Here is a 21,017-nt window from a genome sequence, read left to right as displayed (position 1 = left end):
TATTGACTAATGTTTTATGGAAGAGTCTCGAATTTCTCGAGTTCGATTAGTTTTTGAGTTTCGCAAAAATTCCTGTTTTATTTGTATGAGAGTCCATATCCCCCTACCACAGGGGTAAGAGGTGTCTAACTATCATAAAATAAATTCAAGACTCCAAAATCTCCCACATGCCAAATTTTGTTCCATTTGCTTGATTAGTTCTCAAGTTATAAGGAAATCTGAATATCATTTGTATGGGAGCCCCCCTCCTAAACAGGGGAGGGGTCTTAATTCATCATAGAAAAAATTTCTGCCCTCTAAAAGCCTCACATGCCAAATTTGGTTCCATTTGCTTGATTAGTACTCAAATTATAAGGAAATCCGTATTTCATTTGTATGGGAGCCCCCCTTTTAAAAGGAGAAGGGGTCGTAATTCACCATAGAAAAAATTTTTGCCTCCAAACACCTCCACATGTCAAATTTGGTTCTATTTGTTTGGTTAGTTCTCGAGTTATGAGGAAATTTGTATTTCATTTGAATAGGAGCCCCCCTTCCTAAAGTGGGGAGGGGTCCCAATTCATCATAAAAAAAAAATTTGTCTCCAAAAACACCTACCTGCCAAATTTGTTCCATTTACTTGATTAGTTCTCGAGTTATGAGGAAATTTGTATTTCGTTTGTATAGGAGTCCCCCCTCTTAAAGTGGGGAGATTTTGCCGAATACCATTTTGCGGAACACCAATTCTCGGTTGACCATATTCGGTTGACGCGGAATATAGAATTTCGCAGAATACCATTTCGCGAAAAACCTTACGCGGGATGTACCATTTCACGGAAAATCTTTTCGTAGAAAGTACCATCGCACAGGGGTGACCCAACTGAAGGAAAGTAATAGAGGTCAGTAGATCTGGAAAAATAAATAAACCTAGATAGAGGTGATCTCTACGGGGGGCTGCCCCCAGCAGTGGCCGGCGCTTCCGACGGCAGGTCGCCGACAACACTCGTGGCCTGTGGCCGACTCGCGCTGAATTATCTAATGTTGCTATTGATAGTTTTTGGTGGTCTTGTTATTGATTAATGTTTTATGAGTCTAAAATTTCTCGATTTTGATTAGTTTTTGAGTTACGCAAAAATTTCTGTTTTATCTGTATGAGAGTCCTAGAACCTTAGAAAAAATTCTTGTCTCCAAAAACACCCACATGTCAAATTTCAAATTTGGTTTCATTTGCTTGATTAGTTCTCGAGTTATGAGGAAATTTGCATTTCATTTGTGTGAAAACCCCCGTCTTAAAAGGGAGAGGGGTCATTTTTCCCCTCCTTTAGAGGGGAGAAATCTCAATTCACCATAGAAAAAATCTGCCTACAAAAACACCCACATGCTAAATTTGGTTCCATTCCCTTGATTAGTTCTGGAGTTATGAGGAAATTTATTTTTCTTTTGTATGGGAGCCCCCCTCCTAAAAAGGTAAGGGGTCCTAATTCATCATAGAAAAAATTCATGCCTCAAAAACACCCACATGCCAAATATGGTGCCATTTGATTAATTAGTTTTCGAGTTATGAGGAAATTTGTATTTCACTTGTATTGGAACCCCCCCCCCTCCTAAAGTGGGGAGAGGTTTCAATTTACCATAGAAAAAATTCTTGTTTCCAAAAGCACCCACATGTCAAATTTGGTTCCATTTGCTTGATTAGTTTTAGAGTTTATGAGGAAATGTGTATTTCATTTGTATGGAAGCCCCCCCCTATTAAAAGGGAGAGGGATCATAATTCCCCTCCTAAAGAGGGGAGGGGTCTCAATTCACCATAGAAAAAATTCATGCCTCCAAAAACACCCTCATGCCAAATATGGTTCCATTTGATTAATTAGTTCTCGAGTTATGAGGAAATTTGTATTTCATTTGTATAGGAGCCCCTTCTCCTAAAGTGGGGAGAGATTTCAATTTACCATAGAAAAATTCTTGTTTCCAAAAACACCTACAGTCACCCCAGTATTATGAGCCACCCAGTATTATGGGCCAGTCTATGCTTTACGTTAGTTTTATACATAGCAAACTAATATTTAACCATCGATTATGAGTTGAATAGACAGAAGCAACATTCCGCTACATGCTTGACAGCAATACACTTAGTTCCAATGCGTTAATTTGCCTAATTTTCCGAAAGTTGTCAGTTGGCTCCAATCGACCGTCGATTTGTTGTTATTTTTGCGGTTGTTATAAAAAGTCGGTTGCGAATTATAAGCTGAATAGCGGCGTAAATTTTTGTGCCTGGGCTCAAAATGGTTGGAAATCGAGGGAATAGGTATGTATTCATTGAATTACGGTGAAACCACCTAGAAAAATTTATTTCCTGCTTTAGTATATCAAGTTAAACAATGGCCGATAATACTGGGAGCAAAATTGACTTTTCCCAGTATTATGGGTCAAGCATATAGATCAACAGTACTCGCTGGTTTTGACTAAAATTGTAATTTGTTTTCAGTAAAACGAAAAAACGTGCAAGGAAAATCAGAAAATTGAAAAAGAAAAGGAAAATACAAAGATCGAAGCACTATGATCCTGATATATTGCATCACGCTCTTGATCCAGCAAGACAATCCGAAAAAGTTCAGGAAGTTACAAGGGATCACAATCTACCGTATAGTACAGTTCCGCGTTATTTTTGGAAACCACCCAAAACTAGTAAGCCAGGACCAAATACTTTTCCTCTTCCTGAACTTACTTTACTTAGTTGGCTTGCCGTCCTAAGACAAAGCCTGATGAACAAAGTTTCTCCAATGCATTCGGTTGTGGGCTAACGCTCTCCAATTCCTCGGACACCGTGTACTCTCCGACAGGTCTCGCTTCACCTAGTCTAACCATCTTGCTCGCTGCGCCCCTGTTTATCTTATTCCTACCGGATTTGAGGTAAATGCCATCTTTACAGGATAGTTGTCCGGCATTCTTGCTACTTGCCCTGCCTATCGTATCAATTTAGCTTAAGTCGCCTTTTGTATATTTGGTTTGCTATAGAGACCATCACCTTGATAAAGCCCTCTGTGTGATTCGAATGAACTTGACAATCCATTCGAAATCCGAATACAGCACTGACTACCATCCATCAGAGATTGAATCAGTTTGATGAGCTTCTTGAAGAAGAAGTACAACAAGATCCCTAAACCGCGAGAACTACACACACACACACACACACACACACACACACACACACACACACACATACACACACACACATACACACACACACATACACACACACATACACACACACGCACACACACACACACACACACACACACACACACACACACACACACACACACACACACACACATACACACACACACGCACGCACACACACGAGCGCGCGCGCGTTTTTCTCGAAATAAAACCAATTTTGTTTTACTGACCCATAATACTGGGAACATTGACCCATAATTCTGACCAGGTTTAAAAGTGGCCCATAATACTGGGAATGGAATATACTTATTGGATTGTGATTTTGGAACAAGATTGCCTACAGGACATCAAATTATGATACATTTATAACCAATTAAGTTATAAATAAACTGTAAATTATTTAAATCTGTGTTTCTTCCAATAATTTTGTAGCATCATCATGCTTAACTGGCCCATAATACTGGGATGACTGTACATGTCAAATTTTGTTCCATTTGCTTGATTAGTTCTGGAGTTATGAGGAAATTTGCATTTCATTTGTATGGGAGCCCCCCTTCTAAAGTGGGGAGGGGTCTCATTTCACCATAGAAAAAATTCTTGTCTCCAAAAACACCCACATGTAATATTTTATTCCATTTGCTTGATTAGTTCTCGCGTTATGCAGAAATTTGTGTTTCATTTGTATGGGAGCCCCCCCTCTTAGTGGGGGGAGGGCTCTCTAACCATCATAAAAACCTTCCCTGGCACCAAAAACCCCTATATGCAAATTTTCACTCCGATCGGTTCAGTAGTTTTCGATTCTACAAGGAACATAGAGCAGACAGAAATCCATTTTTATAGGCATAGATTTGTATGGGAGCCCCCCTCTTAGTGGGGGAGGGATCTTTTGCCATCGAGAGAACCTTCCCTATCCCCAAAAACCCCTACATGCAAATTTTCACGCCGATCGATTCAGCAGTAGTTTTCGATTCTAAAAGGAACATAGGGACAGACAGAAATCCTTTTTTTATAGGTATAGATTATCGACACTCTGCGACCGTTAATTTAATAGCATAAATAATTGTCAATTTCATGCTCAAATGTTTACGTTGACATCACTCCTATAGGTATACAGCCGTTTCCTTGGTAACGTACAACAACGACGGTCGTGAATTCAAAATTTCAATCGAAATAAAGTGAAGTTTTTCATATCAATTCAAGAAAACAGTTTGGGCAAAATCATTACCATATCTAACTAAATAACTGTTCGGGTGGTTTTCTGTGCATAAAGTTAAGTTTCGCGAATGATGTGATGAATGGACCGACCGAAAAAATTAATGAAAAATCGATGGGGAAAAAGAGCAAATATAGTGATGAATTTAAATCGGACAGAAATCTCAATATTTAGTGTAATTTATCACCCAAAAAGTAATAGAACCTATAGAATGCTATGTTTAGTGCTTTGAGTTGCAAGATCTTATTACGGCTAACAGGTCAGTTGAACTAATTTTATTTTTTGTGATCTATGTCTATGGAAGCATGTTGGTACACCGAAGAAGGGAAAATAAGGGTGATATTCAGTGCCATACTGACTGCCATAATTGTACTCTGACGACCTTGTCGTTAACCATTTGTGATCGGGCACACAATGTACAACATACCATAAGCACTTTTATATGCATCCAGACACGCACAAGCGCTCCCAGAAAAAATCATTCAGTTGAAATTTTGTTTTGTTTAAAGTTGAGACTCAGTAGAGCAAGTAAAAGGTGACTGCCACGATCGCTACAGTAAAATCAAAGTTCACATATTGGACGGCGGCGTTCACTATAGTTTCCTTAAATCATTTATCAAGTAGCACGAATCATAGGTTGCTGATCTCTGATGAATCATCTGGTGTTACTATTGATAGCTTTTGGTGGTCTTGTTAATGACTAATGTTTTATGGAAAAGTCCGGAATTCCTCTAGTTCGATTAGTTTTTGAGTTACGCAAAAATTTCTGTTTTATTTGTATGAGAGTCCTTATCCCCCTACCACAGGGGTCCGGGGTATCAAACCATCATAAAAAAATGGCTGCCACCAAAACCCCCACATGACAAATTTGGTTCCATTTGCTTCACTAGTTCTCTAGTTATGAGAAAATTCGTATTTCATTTGCATAGAAGCCCCCCCCTCCTATAGGGGGAGAGGTTATAGTTCCCGTTCGAAAGAGGGGAGGGGTCACAATTCACCATAGAAAAGAAATTGCCCCCAAAAACACCCACATACCAAATTTAGTTACATTTGCTTCATTAATTCTGGAGTTAGAGGAAATTTGTATTTCATTTGTATGGAAGGCCTCCCTCTTAAAAGGGAGAAAGGTCATAATTCCCTTTCTAAAGAGGGAATCGGTCTCAATTCACCATGCATTGCCGCGGAAAAAATTTGAAATTTCTAATAAAGGTGGTCACTTAATTGATATTGTTTTCAAAAACTAAACCAAGAAAATTTTAAGGAACCAAACTAAATAAAAATGCATTACTAATAGAAATCGGTTGTTTTGACTTAAGGTGAAATTAGTGATCATTAAGATATCATCATTTTATATTTGTATTGTTTTGCGAATAGAATAGAAACTGTAAGCGACAAATAACCAAACGCATTGTGTGTGTACATGCAGTTTGACGAGAAATGTTATTAAAAAACGGGAGTATTGTATAACATATGATGAACATTTCAGCTAAAGTCACGCGAGAGCTTAACACAAAATTCGCCTGTATTCTTTACCCAACGTAATGTTGCCATGTCTTCCGTTAGATTTCTTTACTACATGTCGAAAAAGCCTCAATCTTAGTATTTTGTATGGCACCACTGTGTTACTACGAGCAAGAGACAAAAGAAAGAATACAAGAATCCCCCTGCCGCATGAAATAGATGCACGCTGAAAAATCGATACGCTCATTTACCGGAATGATTTTGGAATCATCTGGTTTGCAGTCGGCATGCATTTCGTCTTATGTTTAAGAATAAAGTAAATAAAACTTGCCAGATTTTTATATGGAATGGCTTATATGAGTAAAAGTCGTTAAAATGCAAATTTTTGGTGAAAAGTTCGGTGGATGAAAACTGCGCAAGTTTTTACGCCAGTTGTACATACATATTTTTCATAGTGCATGCAGAGTGTCTTTTGCATGCGCAAATGTAGATTAGCTGCTCGTGTGCTTTTATATTTTGTAAATTTTTGCCAGCTGCGGAGATATATTGACAGAAAGTGAGCCAGATATTGATGTGCTACAATTAAATGTTTCCAACTACTGCTTTTCAAGTGAAGTGAAGGGCCGGTTTTGTTTAAAATATGCAAGGAAAATGCGATACGCGATGAGGCTAGTGTTGTGTGTGTGTTTTATGCTTTATGTTTTATGCTGAGATGATGTTGAAGGGCATGTGCTCATAAGCAGTTTTTTCATCAGAAAAGCATTTTTGTCGATAGAACTATATTAAAGATTATCGATAATGTGAGACAAATAAACATTTATCCTAGCGAATCTACTGTACTACATTTAAAAAATTGCAACTAAAGAGCCATTAAGACCTATTTACCAACACACTCAAAGCAATCAGGGTAGTCATGAATACATGATGAGGGCTAATTTCTCGTTAAAGTTATTCAATGTTTTCATACCGACATAAAAGGTGGAGCACCCTGTATATATGTATATATATATATATATATATATATATATATATATATATATATATATATATATATATATATATATATATATATATATATATATATATATATATATATATATATATATATATATATATATATATATATATATATATACTAGCTGTCCCGACAAACTTCGTATTGCCACAAATTAACCTGTGTTGTACATAAATCATAAATCATGAATCTCGGATGATCTTTGTCACAATCTCGAGTTTTGCAAGCCCCCCAGTGGGCGGCGCTTCTGACGGCAGGTCACCGGCAACACTCGCGACCGTCTCGTCCTGAATGATCTAGTGTTACTATAGATAGTTTTTGTGGTCTTGTATTGACTAATGTTTTATGGAAGAGTCGAATTTCTCGAGTTCGATTAGTTTTTGAGTTTCGCAAAAATTTCTGTTTTATTTGTATGAGAGTCCATATCCCCCTACCACAGGGGTGAGAGGTCTCTAACTATCGTAAAATAAATTCAAGACTCCAAAATCTCCCACATGCCAAATTTGGTTCCATTTGCTTGATTAGTTCTCAAGTTATAAGGAAATTTGAATTTCATTTGTATGGGAGCTCCCCTCTTAAAAGGGGAAGGGGTCGTAATTCACCTTAGAAAAAATTTCTGCCATCTAAATCTCCCACCTGCTAAATTTGGTTCCATTTGATTGATTAGTTCTCGAGATAAGAGGAAATTTGCATTTCATTTGTATGGAAGCCCACCCTCTTAAAGGGGAGATAGGCCATAACTCGCTTTCTAAAGAAGAGAGGGGTCTCAATTCACCATAGAAAAAAATCTTGCGTCCAAAACCACTTACATGTCAAATTTGGTTCCATTTGCTTGATTAGTTCTCGAGTTATGAGGAAATTGTTTTTCATTTGTATAGGAGCCCCCCCCCCTCTTAAAGTGGGGAAATCCATAGAAAATATACCATAGAAAATATTCTTGTCCACAAAAACACCCACATGATCAGTTTGGTTCCATTTGCTTGATTAGTTCTAGAGTTATGAGGAAATTTGTATTTCGTTTGTATGAGAGCCCCCCTCTTTAAAAGGTAAGGGGTCCTAATTCATCATAGAAAAAATGGTTGCCTCCAAAAACACCCACATGCCAAATATGGTTCCATTTGCTTGATTAGTTCTCGAATTATGAGGAAATTTGTATTTCATTTGTGTAGAAGCACCCCCTCTTAAAGTTGGGAGGGGTCCTAATTCACCATAGAAAATATTTTTGCCTCCAGAAACCTCCACATGGCAAATTTGGTTCTATTTGCTTGATTAGTTCTTGAGTTATGAGGAAATTTGAATTTCATTTGTATAGGAGCCCCCCCTCCTAAAGTGGGTAGGGGTCCCAATTCATCATAGAAAAAAATTTTGTCTCCAAAAAAACCCACGTGCCAAATTTGGTTCCATTTGCTTGATTAGTTCTCGAGTTATGAGGAAATTTGTATTTCGTTTGTATAGGAGCCCCCCCTCTTAAAGTTGGGAGGGGTCCTAATTCACCATAGAAAATATTCTTGCCCTCGAAAATTTTCACATGCCAAATTTGGTTTCATTTGCTTGATTAGCTCTCGAGTTATGAGGAAATTTGTATTTCATTTGTATAGGAGCCCCCCTTCCTAAAGTGGGGAGGGGTCCCAATTCATCATAGAAAAAAATTTTGTCTCCAAAAACCCACGTGCCAAATTTTGTTCCATTTGCTTGATTAGTTCTCGAGTTATGAGGAAATTTGTATTTAGTTTGTATAGGAGCCCCCCTCTTAAAGTGAGGAGAGGTCCTTATTCACCATAGAAAATATTCTTGCCCTCGAAAACTTTTACATGCCAAATTTTGTTCCATTTCCTTGATTGGTTCTTCAGTTATGAGGAAATTTGTATTTCATGTGTATAGGATCCCCCCTTCCTAAAACGGGGAGGGGTCCCAATTCATCATAGAAAAAAAATTTGTCTCCAAAAACACCCACATGCCAAATTTGGTTCCATTTGCTTAATTACTTCTCGAGTTATGAGGAAAATTGGAACCAAATGGAACCAAATTTGGCATGTGGGTGTTTTTGGAGACAAATTTTTTTTCTATGATGAATTGGGACCCCTCCCCGTTTTAGGAAGGGGGGATCCTATACACATGAAATACAAATTTCCTCATAACTGAAGAACTAATCAAGCAAATGGAACAAAATTTGGCATGTAAAAGTTTTCGAGGGCAAGAATATTTTCTATAGTAAATTACTATAGAAAATATTCTTGCTCTCGAAAACCTTCACATGCCAAATTTGGTTCCATTTGCTTGATTAGTTCTCGAGTTACGAGGAAATTTGTATGGAAGCCCCCCCTTTTAAAGAGGAGAGGAGCTATAATTCCCTTTATAAAGAGGGGAGGAGTCTCAATTTACCATAGAATAAATTCTTGTCACCGAAAACACCCACATGCCGAATTTTGTTCTATTTGCTTGATTAGTTGTCGAGTTATGCAGAAATTTGTGTTTCATTTGTGTGGGAGCCCCCCCTCTTAGTGGGGGAAGGGGTTTCTAACCATCACTAAAACCTTTCCTGGCCCCAAAAAACCTCTACATGCTTATTTTCATGCCGATTGGTTCAGTAGTTTTCGATTCTATAAGGAACATACGGACAGACAGACAGACAGACAGAAATCCTTCTTTATAGGTATAGATTTGTATGGGAGCCCCCCCTCGTAGTGGGGGGAGGGGTCTTTTGCCATCGAGAGAACCTTCCGTAGCCCCAAAAACCCCTACATGCAAATTTTCACGCTGATCGGTTCAGTAGTTTTCGATTCTAAAAGACAGACAGAAATCCTTTTTTATAGGTATAGATTATATATAGAATGCCAGTGTCGCTACAGTGCGCCTAATTGTCTTTAAATTGTCTATTGTTTGAGCACTGGATAGTTACATTGCTATGATCCTACTGACTCTATCTCACCGCCTAGCCGAGACTCGAACATACGACGGATGGCTTGTTAAACCAGTATTGTACTCTAAGCTATCTGAGAAGTCTATTAGGTAGTTACATATCGTAGAGTAACCGACGCCTGATTTGCGATGATTTGCGCTATAGTGAACAAATCGAAACACTTCGGAAAATATAGAAGCAACTCAAAGCGATTATGCCAGTTTGTCTACTCTTTGAATTATCCGTGTTCGAAGACCACATGCAGATTTATTACCAGTTATTTGCCGGACACCGGATGAGCACATTTTAATCAGTACTCGCTCTACTCCTCATAGCTACGGCTGGTGTTTAATTGCCTGTGATATGTATAAAAATGTCAGGCCGTAAAAGAACATCTTTAATTTCATCCGCATTTTTAGCCGGTTTAGATCTTGTGTAAAAAGATTCAAATGTAATTTAGTGAAAAGTGTATATTGGTTTATAATGTATCTAAAGAATGATGAAAGATAACACGTGTTTTTACTATAAATTAAAAGTATGGCAATGAACCACTAAATTCAAGTATTAGTGTGATTGTTACGGTGGTATTTTTTTGAAAGCAATCAAGTTTATTTTGTATGTAGGCTGATACATCTTCACACCGCACAGAACTACGATCATGAAATTGGTATGTGATATTTGAGACTTTATCACGAATATTTTAGAGAATACACATATACAATATAGTGGGATGTCAACATATACAAAACATAACAATTGTATTCATAACAAAACAATGCAAGCTCGTTATTGAGGAAGATGCAGTTAATGAATAAGTAGAAGCTCCGAGCTAGTGATCAAGTCCGGAAAGTCAATAGCGAAATTCGATCGGATCGGAACACAATCTGAAAGAACGAAGTGTTCTGGAACCGATATTGGACCAGATAATCCCCTTAAGTTCGGAAAAGCTTCGAACTATTTTGAGAGCAAAACTGACCATGGCGAAAGCTATGATTCTAAATTACTGTAAATTGCAAAACAAAGTCGATTTGATTGCTCGTGGTTTCATTTGAAAAGGGTTCAGCGCTTAGTTGTTCATCAATAAATATTTCTTTAAGGTTCAAACAGGAGTCATTGAATTTTTGGATGTCAAAAGCAGTTTCTACGCTCAAAATAAAAGCTATTTTAACGAAAATACATTCATTGTGTTCTGATAGACTGAAAGAATAAAGTGAAAATAGTTTCAACAATTCAACAATTCGTGCTTGAACCTCGATTAAGCATAAGCATACAGTGTGGCACAAATATATTCGAACAAAACCAAAGTCATATATTTTTGTAAGTAAAGGCTTAATTTCGAATTTTAGGTTTAGAAGTTGTTTACCCATAGATATAGAACGCAAAAAACAATCATTGCTCTATAGTCTATTGAATCGCCGTTTGCCTGGATAAAGCGCTTCAAACGCTTTTTGAAGTCGTTACATGCGGCACGCACTACTTCCATCGGAATGTCATCCCAACAGCGCTGTCCTGCACTCAGTGCACCTATTTTGCTTGTTTAACTGTAAAACCACAAGCAAGCAAAATTTGAAAATGTTGGGGTTTGAAGAGCAAACAATTTCTCATCAGAAAAGATCACTTTGGAATCACCGTGCCGACGGAGCAGCAGTTTGCATCTTTCCTGCCGTTTTTATTTTGTTGCTTCCGTTGAACCAGGGATTTTACGTTTTTAGAATGCTTGCACACCCAGATCCATTTTCAAAATCCGACGAAGAGATCCCCTGTTGATATTCAGCTCAACTGCCATTTTCCGTGCGGACCGGTCGCAAATGCGGCGAACTCGCTCTCGTACAACCTTTTTGACCTCTGCAGTTCTAACGCTTCGTTTTCTTCCGAGTTTTTTGACGTAGGACTACGTCTTTCAGGAAGGTTGCTGGTATAGGGTGTCATTTCAAAAAATCTTTCTCGAAAAGTGGTCAGGTTTTGAACGCTAATAGCTTAGTGGTTTTCCTATCGATTTTCAATATTCTTACACCAATCGATTGGAAAATCTTCTAAGAATTGACCCAAATGAAGAAAAGTATGGATTCTTGATGTTGAACTATTGAAAAATTGAAATTGAAATGTTTTATCAGAATTCCTGCTTCGTGATTGGTTAGAAGATTCTTTACGATGATCTAAACCTATACCTATTTGATATCTGTGCTTGGGAAGTAAGCCAAAACAAGTGACCAAATTTCCTCATTTCAACATGATTTCTTAAAACCGCGATTAAACCTAGACCATTTTGATGTCCTTGCTTGGGAAGTACGCCAGAAAGAGTGACAATGCCCCCTCGTGCCAACAGATTTCTTACGAACACGATTAAACCTAGTTGAACCAATTTGATGACTGTGTTAAGGAAGTGTGCCAGAAAAAAATGACACAAGTTCGTTGTCCGGTTGTCCCAACAGATCGCAAATTCTTTACTGCGAGACGATTAAACCTAGGCGAATTTGATATCTGTGTTGGAAAAATGTGCTACAGCTGTAGCACTGACGAACTGACATGACACATAGAAAAAAATCCTTCAAAAACCATCGTTCTACACATTTTGCTTGCGGAGTTACGGAGTAGCTTGGTTGGTTTTTTGGAAAATAAGTGGTTTTTTAATGGACGATGGAGTTAACGCGAGTGTCTCGTCTGTTTGTCTGTGGCTGTAGTGTTCGGTTATAACATGACTCTGTATGAATACGCATGCTTGCCGTTTCATTAGAAGTGTAGTGAAAAGATGTACTGTTCATAAAATAGGATTGAATTGGTAAAATCCCTTCAATGTGGTGAACCATGGGTAATAAAAACAATCTTTAATTTCTGTAAGGTAGCAGGAAAGCAATAGTTTGTGTTCATGATTTTGTCAAATTGTTTCCAAATGCACACAGAAACAACTCTGAAATCTTTTGAGGAATAAAAGTATGCAATGTTACTACTTTGATAAATGCTACATACAACGCATGTAGCATGTATATATGTTGCATATAGCATGTATACATGAAGAATCGAATGATTACAAGCATGGAAACATGCTACTATCACTACAAAGAGACTTACGTAGTCCTGTGCAGACCTTCCTTTTTTGCTACCGCAGTCACACCAACGCGCATTCAAGTTCACACCGTCCGTTTAGTGGTGGAATACGAACGCTATGCATAACACAACTGGCAGTTTGCTCAGTCAAACGCCGATTGCACGCAGTAGAACGAACGCGTTCTAAAGTTTTTTAACATTTTCGTTTCGATCAAGTTGCCTTTACCGTTTGGAGCAGCGAATGACTGCAAAACAGTCAAATGACTGGCAGTCACCACACTAACGAAAAGCAACCGCACAATCGTATGATTCAATACTACAAAAAACAACCACTATATGTGTATGGAAGAAGTCGGTCGGACTCCGTCTAATACAAACGAATATTTTGCTTACGTCGGACCGACGCGTCGCGACGTCCAGGTGACAAGCTATTACTGTGAGCAGCCGATTTGGAGACAAAAAGAGAAACGAAAAAATACGTCACCGTATGCTTCCAGTCAGTTTGCATTTTATATTCTCAAAGCGCAAAGCAAAACGGGAGATTGACTGTTTGCTTTTGCTGAGATGCCGCATGAATGCGGGTAGCATACGCATTCACGGCAGTCACATTCAACTTGCGATCCCTTTTCAAGTCCTGGTCCTGTGTCACCTATATATGCGGTCGTGTCTTGTACACAACCCCTCTGATTTTTTTACGGTTTTGAACAGATCCTGTCTCGACAAATCTTTTCTGTATAGTATGCAAACCTTCTTTTTATGCCGTGATGTTTGAGGTCACGAAAAATAGTGCTGCATTTATTTATTTATTTATTATCAATGACCGTAACTCGAACATTGGTACGTGTACGCCGAACGAGACACAATACGAAAATGAAACTACGTCAAGTAAGACTTAAGTCGTGATGATACACACGTTTTCTGATTCACCATTGTGTGGAAGTGTTTCTGTAAAAGTTTACTCTCTGCTAAAACAATTAGGGTTTATTTCTAATTCTCGTCGTAAGCAGTAAAGCTAATTCTAATTCTAATTTTTATCATTTGTTGGATGGATTTAATGAATAATCCAAAAGTTCTTGTGCTGATTTGACTAAAACACGCTTTCCTTCCGATCAGTGAACTTTGAAATCATTGAAAAGCGATTATTAAAGCATATTATTGAAATTACACAACTGACTTTATTTCTTAAATTCGTCGTACCGTTTTAAAATTCATCCATCAACATTTTTCATCGCCCGAACTAAAAATCACTACAATGTTTAAGAAGCTAACGCGCATATATTTGTGTAGGACGGCATGACAAATATTATTCTACAACATTTCTGCAGATCAGGTAAGTTTTCCTGGCTGTAGAATAACGACAATGCCTTGCGCGAGTTATTTTCGTTTATGAATGACGGAATTTAGAACGATTAGTCGACATTTTCTTCTTCGTCGCACGAAAAAACGTAGGAAATTCAGCTGCTGTAACTTCTTTAATGATAAAAAGCATTTAAATAGATCTCAGCTCACTTTGATTGATCGCGTATGATAGACAACATAGTAAAATATTAGGGAATGACTAGTTTTGCATTGTGTGTCATAAAAATGCTGATAATTTTAATAATTTGTGTGGGATAGAACGGGAATAGGCAATTACGACGAAGCAGCAACATACCCTAAATAGATAGAAAACGACGCCGGTCCGGATGACCGTGCAGTGAATCTGTTCTCTTCTACACTCAAAAAACTCAGCACGTCAAGTTTACGTGAAAATATAGGTATTTCTCATCCATCACACTTTTCATGTAATATTCACGTGAATTGTTGGTAACTCGCACTGATACTAACCTGTTTACGTGCGATCCCGGTAAGTTGTATCTAGTGATGTCCGATTTTTTCAGTTAATCGATTAGTTAATAATCGATTACTTTTTAAGCGGCCAATAATCGACATCGATTAATCGAAATAATCGATTGGTTATAACCTTTACGTCCTGTAACGGGGCGGGATGGGTTTTGGGGCAGCGAGCAGTGACAACTTCACTTAAGCGCCAGGCAAGGATTAACTTGCTGTGAATGAGCGTGTTTAGCGATACAATCCCGGTCCGGCTAGAATACCTCAGGGCAGGTCCAGCAAACGCTCAACTAACGAACGAAATGCCGACGAACCTAACATCGGTTGAATCCGTTCGGCCGACTCAACAGAGGGCAAGAGCAACCATCGGCTACTGCAGTGTCCCCTAGGCGTCCTACACTAACCTACCGGGGGCTAACTCGCGAACCAATCTGGGGGGGGGGGCACATTTGGAGACTCATACTTCCCGAGGACACATATCGTAACAAACACCATTTCGAGGGTAACAGATCTTCATTTACACGTTTGGCTTAATCTAGTGGTTAGTTTTCTTCAGTTACGGCCTGCTGCTTCTTGTCGACGAAAGGTCTCTGATGTTCCGATGAACAGGTGACTGTGATAGACTAGCGGTTTCGTAGACCGCTAACAGATAGCGCGTACCAGATACGGGGTGGGTGACAAATGGTGAATCGAATGTTTTAGTAACGATTGCTAATGTGGTGGGTATAGCATACGGTTGGCTCTTCGGCGATCGGTTCTTACGATCGATGGTGTATAGGGCCACGGATGGTAGCAACTGCCTGCTCGCTCGGTGTGTTGCTCGGAGAATCGGATCACGCAGTCATGGTCGACACGTGTTGAGGCCGACTGACGACGGTCGCGCTCTCAAGCCCTAAGGGAAGACCTCCGTTTGAAGGAGGGTGCTGTTGGTTTGCTTCGTTCACACTAAGTAATCTAACCTCGCTTTAGCGCCTATATTTTCAACCAGTGTTTTTTCCCACTTTACTTCTACTTATTGTATCTTTTTCGAATACTAGTTTACTTCACTTTTCGTCTTCTCATGTATCACTTTGCGACTTCTAACTTCTAGCTCTTTACAATCTTGCGTGTCGTCTCTTAGGTGTTTGTCTTTAAAATCGCTCATTCCCCAGACTGATTTGTCTGTCAAGCACAGGACTTTACGACGGGACCGACGATTCAGCTTCGGCTAGTTTCGCCAGGTTCCATCCGATGGGCATTAGCAGGGTTTGATTACTATCGCGGTACCCTAACCTTTTTTCGGGGATAACGGTAGGTAACGCGAACAGGCTTTTAGTGAAGGTTGTGTGTGGGATTGGACAATAGGGTTTGTTACCTTATTTATTTTGTAACCTCGTTACAGTCCCCGACACTAAAAAATAGCTTTGCGTCCCGTAGTACTGTCCACGAGTGTTTTGGAATGTGCAGTCAGACTTAGGCTAGTTACATAGAAATCGAGGAGACCGCATTTTTTGGTTTTTGTATAGAAAAAGACGAAGGGCATTACCCAGTTTTCTAAAAATTCCTTACAAAATTCCGTGTCTGACAGACTGACAAATTTCGAACTATCTTTTGACGGTGGCACGGTTAATATCTAGATTAAGTTTAGTTTGGTTTTCAGGCTTCAGCGTGGTATTTAAACCGGCCTACCGCGTGCAAACTGGATGATTAAAAGCAAAACCTTGGGGTTAAACATCCTTTCTAAGATTTGACCTATCTTTATCGACAGACTTCACAGCCAGCTATTAGAGTATAAGACAGTTACGGGGCTATTGCAACAATCCTACTGACTCTATCTAGGAGCACCGCCTAGCTGAGATTTGAACATACGACTACTGGTTTCTTAGATCAGCATCGTACCTCGAAACCAACGAACTGGCTGATTGCGTGTGGTTAATTTAGGAGGTAAGCGCCCGCCACTGTAATAATTAAATTTGTTAGAAATTGTCAAACAATAAAATTTTAAATAATCCGGCATAATCGATCGGCCAGTTAATCGATTATATAATAATCGGAACGTAAAGCAATCGATTAAAAATTAATCGATTATTTTAGCTGATAATCGATTAGTACGATTAATCGAGAAGTAATCGGACATCACTACCTGTGAGTGTGGTGAATAACTCGAAATGATAACATTGCACGAAATTTCATGCAATACGCGTGCAAATTTTGTCTTTCAGTATACTATTTAGAAACTATTGTTTCACTCAAGACCGTGAAAAAATGTCGGCATGGACCGACATTTCCAAAATCATCGTCGTAAATGCTTATTGCAACAAAGTTAATCTACCTTTTCATTCTACCTTTTTCGTTGAAATCTGCGTAAACAGATACAGAACGTTTGAAGCATGAACCTAACAATAAGGCATTTGTGCAAACGAAAACCAAAACAAGTAAAAGATTGTTTTTCTACATATGCTGGTTGGTACTGCAAGAAATTTCCACTCGGTTTGTTTACGTTTGTATATTTGCCGTGTTATGGATTAAGTAAATCATATTTGCTTGCGACTTTCATCTTAATTACATAATTATAAACAAATACAACAAAGAATAAAAGCTATCGATTTACAATCAGCAAGATGAATGTGCAATTTTGTAATACGCGCATTTCAAATGTAACGCAAGATGAGCTTTTGCTTCCATAATTGATGCTACATAAGTGAACGTTTTCCTATAAAAATAATGCATCACTTATTATGGACGGCCCGAAAATGCGATTGCTGCGCCGCCCACAACACTGGTAGCAGTTACGGGAAACATGCTCTGAACTATCATTATAATAGGGGGTAGCTTCTAGCTTCTTATTCCTCTTCTGTTGGGTACTCTTACCCCATACACGTACACTTATGTTGGGTTGGAAACGAATAAAATGTTGGCGGGTCATTCAGGTCGAGCGACAAGCCCAATATCTTCTTTTGCCTGCTTGGTTCGTGGCGCTCACACACAGGCAAGAATGTTGAACAAACATGAATTCTGGCCTGAATTTTATATAGGTCATAACTGCAAATGAGAGATTCTCTTTGCGTCGCCTCTCTTACGTCTATCACGACGCTGTAAACACACTTGACGGCATCTTTTTCGCACGATATGATTCTTGGGGTCACATGCTAGCTATTTGTTAAGAAAAATTGTATTGAAATGCTTTCGTGCATCCGCAATAGACGTAAGAGAGGAGACGCAAAGAGAATCTCTCATTTGCAGTTATGACCTATTCAAAATTCAGGCGGGCCGGGAATTCTCCAACATTTTCGGCCAACATGTTCGTACGTGTATGAGGGCCTTTAGGAATAGAGAGACCCAACTTACTAGATGACTCGACCAGGTTGAAGCCGATTTGCTTGTGTCGAGATGGTCAACGAATTGGCGGCAAATAGCCCAGGACCCAATACAGCGGAGAGTTACTCTAGATAAACCAATTGCCATCCCAGTTTTATGCTGCTAAAGGAGAAGGAAGAAAGTTTTACATTAATCACTTATTTATTTAATGCTACAGTTTTTTTTAATGTAGGCGAAATGGCGCCCCCTCGAAGTGGCGCTCCAAGCAGCTGCTTGTTTTGCTTAAGGGAAGCGCCGGCCCTTTGTGTACCTTGAAGTATTTACTAAACTTTTGACCTAAATTTGCAAATAAAGAAATATTTATTGATTTCTAGTCAATAAAACATTCTGGATTCTGGTCAAAACGAAGTAGTACCATACGGCGATATTCTACAATATGACACATAAATATTCGAACAAAAATCATTTTATGCTTGCAACGGCATATACAATTAATACAATCAAACTAATACCATGTGCGGCCGTCCGGGTTCACATCGACAATGTTGACCTGAATTGAAGCGTGGTCCTTAGCATGGATGATCCGGTTACTGGAAGAGCACTTCCTTGGGCAATACAAATCAACGAATTCTCCGCTGATCCGGTATTCTTGTGACGTGACCGACCCATCGTACTCTTCCTACTTTCGAGTGTACTTTGAGAATCATTGCAGTGCATGGTTCAAACGCCTACGCCATTCTTCGCTTTCCGTTTACGCTCCACCTCCTCCTGATGAAAATCTATTCACAACAAAACACAACAATCAAAACACTCAGATAAACGTGGTGGGAAAGTGGCATTGATGATATTTTTTTTTTGTTTAGATTATAGTCACTTTAACCAGTTTTGGGTCATTCGTGACTTCTGCGGGGTTGGTATTTGAACCCGGGTCCTCGGCGTGAGAGGCGTGTATGCTAACCACTACGCCGGGACTGACCCCTGTTGATGATATTAAATTAATTAGAAATTTTTCGGGAGAGATTTTCGAATCTCTTCAGAATCCGCAATCAGCAGATTCATCTTCGATGAAGTAGCAAGGTATGAAGACGAAGTTTCTGAAGTATATGGGAATATGAACCGAACTTTTGACGTAGGACTACGTCTTACGGCAAGTTTTGAGATAGGGTGTCATTCCAAAAAATCGAAAAATGCGAGCGTCACGAAAAATGAAAGGTTTTGAGCGCTAATAGCTCAGCGGTTTTCCTATCGATTTTCAATATTCTTACACCAATCGATCGGAAAATCTTCTAAGAATTGACCCAAATGAAGAAAAGTATGGATTCTTGATGTTGAACTATTGAAAAATTGAAAATAATGAACCTATGTTTTACCAGAATTCTCGCTTCGTGATTGGTTGGAAGATTCTTTGCGATGATCTAACCTATACCAATTTGATATCTGTGCTTGGGAAGTAAGCCAAAACAAGTGACCAAGTTTCCTCATTTCAACAAGATTTCTTAACACCGCGGTTAAACCTAGATCATTTTGATGTCCTTGCTTGGGAAGTACGCCAGAAAGAGTGACAAAGCCCCCCCGTGCCAACAGATTTCTTACGAACGCGATTAAACCTAGTCTAATTTGATGTCTGTGTTAGGGAAGTGTGCTAGAATAAATGACACAAGTTCGTTGTCCCAATAGATCGCAAATTCTTTACTGCGAGACGATCAAACCTCGGCGAATTTGATATCTGTGTTGGAAAAATGTGCTACAGTTGTAGTGTTCGGTTATAATACGACTCTGTATGAAGGTGAAATTAGTCATCATCGATTCCGCCAATTTCAAAAGCAGTTTTTTTGTTTGAAACCAAAATTCGGTTTATGAAAATATATTCGCTGTGTTCAGATTGGCAAGAAGAATGCAGTATATACATTTTTATAAACACAATCCCGCTTTTGGGCCGAAAAGCTGCTTCCGAAATTGGGCTTTCCGACGAAAAGTCAATGACTGCTAGTTTCCCGTGAATACGCATGCTTACCGTTTCATTAGAAGTGTATTGAAAAGATGTACTGTTGATAAAATAGGATTGAATTGGTAAAATCTCTTCAACGTGGGGAACCATGGGTAATAAAAACAATCTTTAATTTCAGTAAGGTAGCAGAAAAGCAATAGTTTGTGTTCTTGATTTTGTTAAATTGTTTTCAAATGCACAATCTTTTGTGAATTGAACGTATGCAATGTTACTACTTTGATAAATGCTACATACAACGCATGTGGCATGTATATATGTTGCATATAGCATGTATACATGAAAAATCGAATGATTACAAGCATGAATACATGCTACTATCACTACAAAGAGACTTACGTAGTCCTGCGTCGCCTATATATGCGGTCGTGTCTTGTACACAACCCCACTGATTTTTTCGTTTTTGAAGGTTTATCATTCTAATAATGGGTTTCAAGAAACCGACAATTATTCAAAAGAAATGGCGGTTGACTGTAACTTGCGTTGTAATTTTCTCACACACGCGTACTCGTTCTAATGAATAGGCCGACATAAGCATTCCTTTCGGACTCCCGCTCTTGTTTATTCATGCACTGCAACGAATTTGCGAATTAGCTAACAGCCACGGTCGTCGCTCTCGCACGTCATTGCAGCCTGAGCAACTGATACCGATCACTCGCGAGGACTCGCACTCCCGCCCGCGTGTAAAATCTAGGGCGTAAGATGAAAAAGAAAACAAAAAGTAATGCAACTTCTGTATCCCAGTGTGCCGCTAGCCCTCACGAACAGCTGGCTGCTCATGTTGTTTGCCTCGTGAGTGGTTATGCAGAAAGACGCTACGAAACAGTGCGTTTGCGAGTGTGTAGGTAGTAAAATGTCTGCCGGCGTTGCTGGCTGTTTTTCGTTTATTCTGGGGGGCCATTTTGAGAATTTGCGTGGAGCGACAAATTGGCAACCGCCGGTCCTGGGTACACATCTACATGTACAAAATGGTGACATAGGAGATAATATTCAGTTTTGTGAGATACATACATGTGTGGTGCATACAGGACTCTATATTTGAGCATTCCTTCCCCCTTAACAATGAAAGTGTTGGCAACGCTGTCATGTGAAG

At 39.0% G+C, this 21,017-nt stretch overlaps 1 protein-coding gene across 1 annotated transcript in view; it reads left to right on the top strand.

The window, feature by feature from the left end:
* Positions 1 to 10,068: 10,068 nt before the first annotated feature.
* LOC128744583 (insulin-like growth factor I) overlaps positions 10,069 to 21,017 on the top strand; it is a 28,221-nt gene continuing 17,272 nt past the window's right edge. The window contains exon 1 of the mRNA XM_053841709.1: positions 10,069 to 10,411. Within this exon, the coding sequence (XP_053697684.1) occupies positions 10,403 to 10,411 (9 nt within the window). The 5' untranslated portion in view covers positions 10,069 to 10,402. The remainder of the gene's footprint in view (positions 10,412 to 21,017) is intronic.

Source organism: Sabethes cyaneus, chromosome 1 (genome assembly GCF_943734655.1).
Source record: "Sabethes cyaneus chromosome 1, idSabCyanKW18_F2, whole genome shotgun sequence".
Classification (NCBI taxonomy): domain Eukaryota; kingdom Metazoa; phylum Arthropoda; class Insecta; order Diptera; family Culicidae; genus Sabethes; species Sabethes cyaneus.
This window is presented reverse-complemented; position numbering and strand designations above follow the sequence as displayed.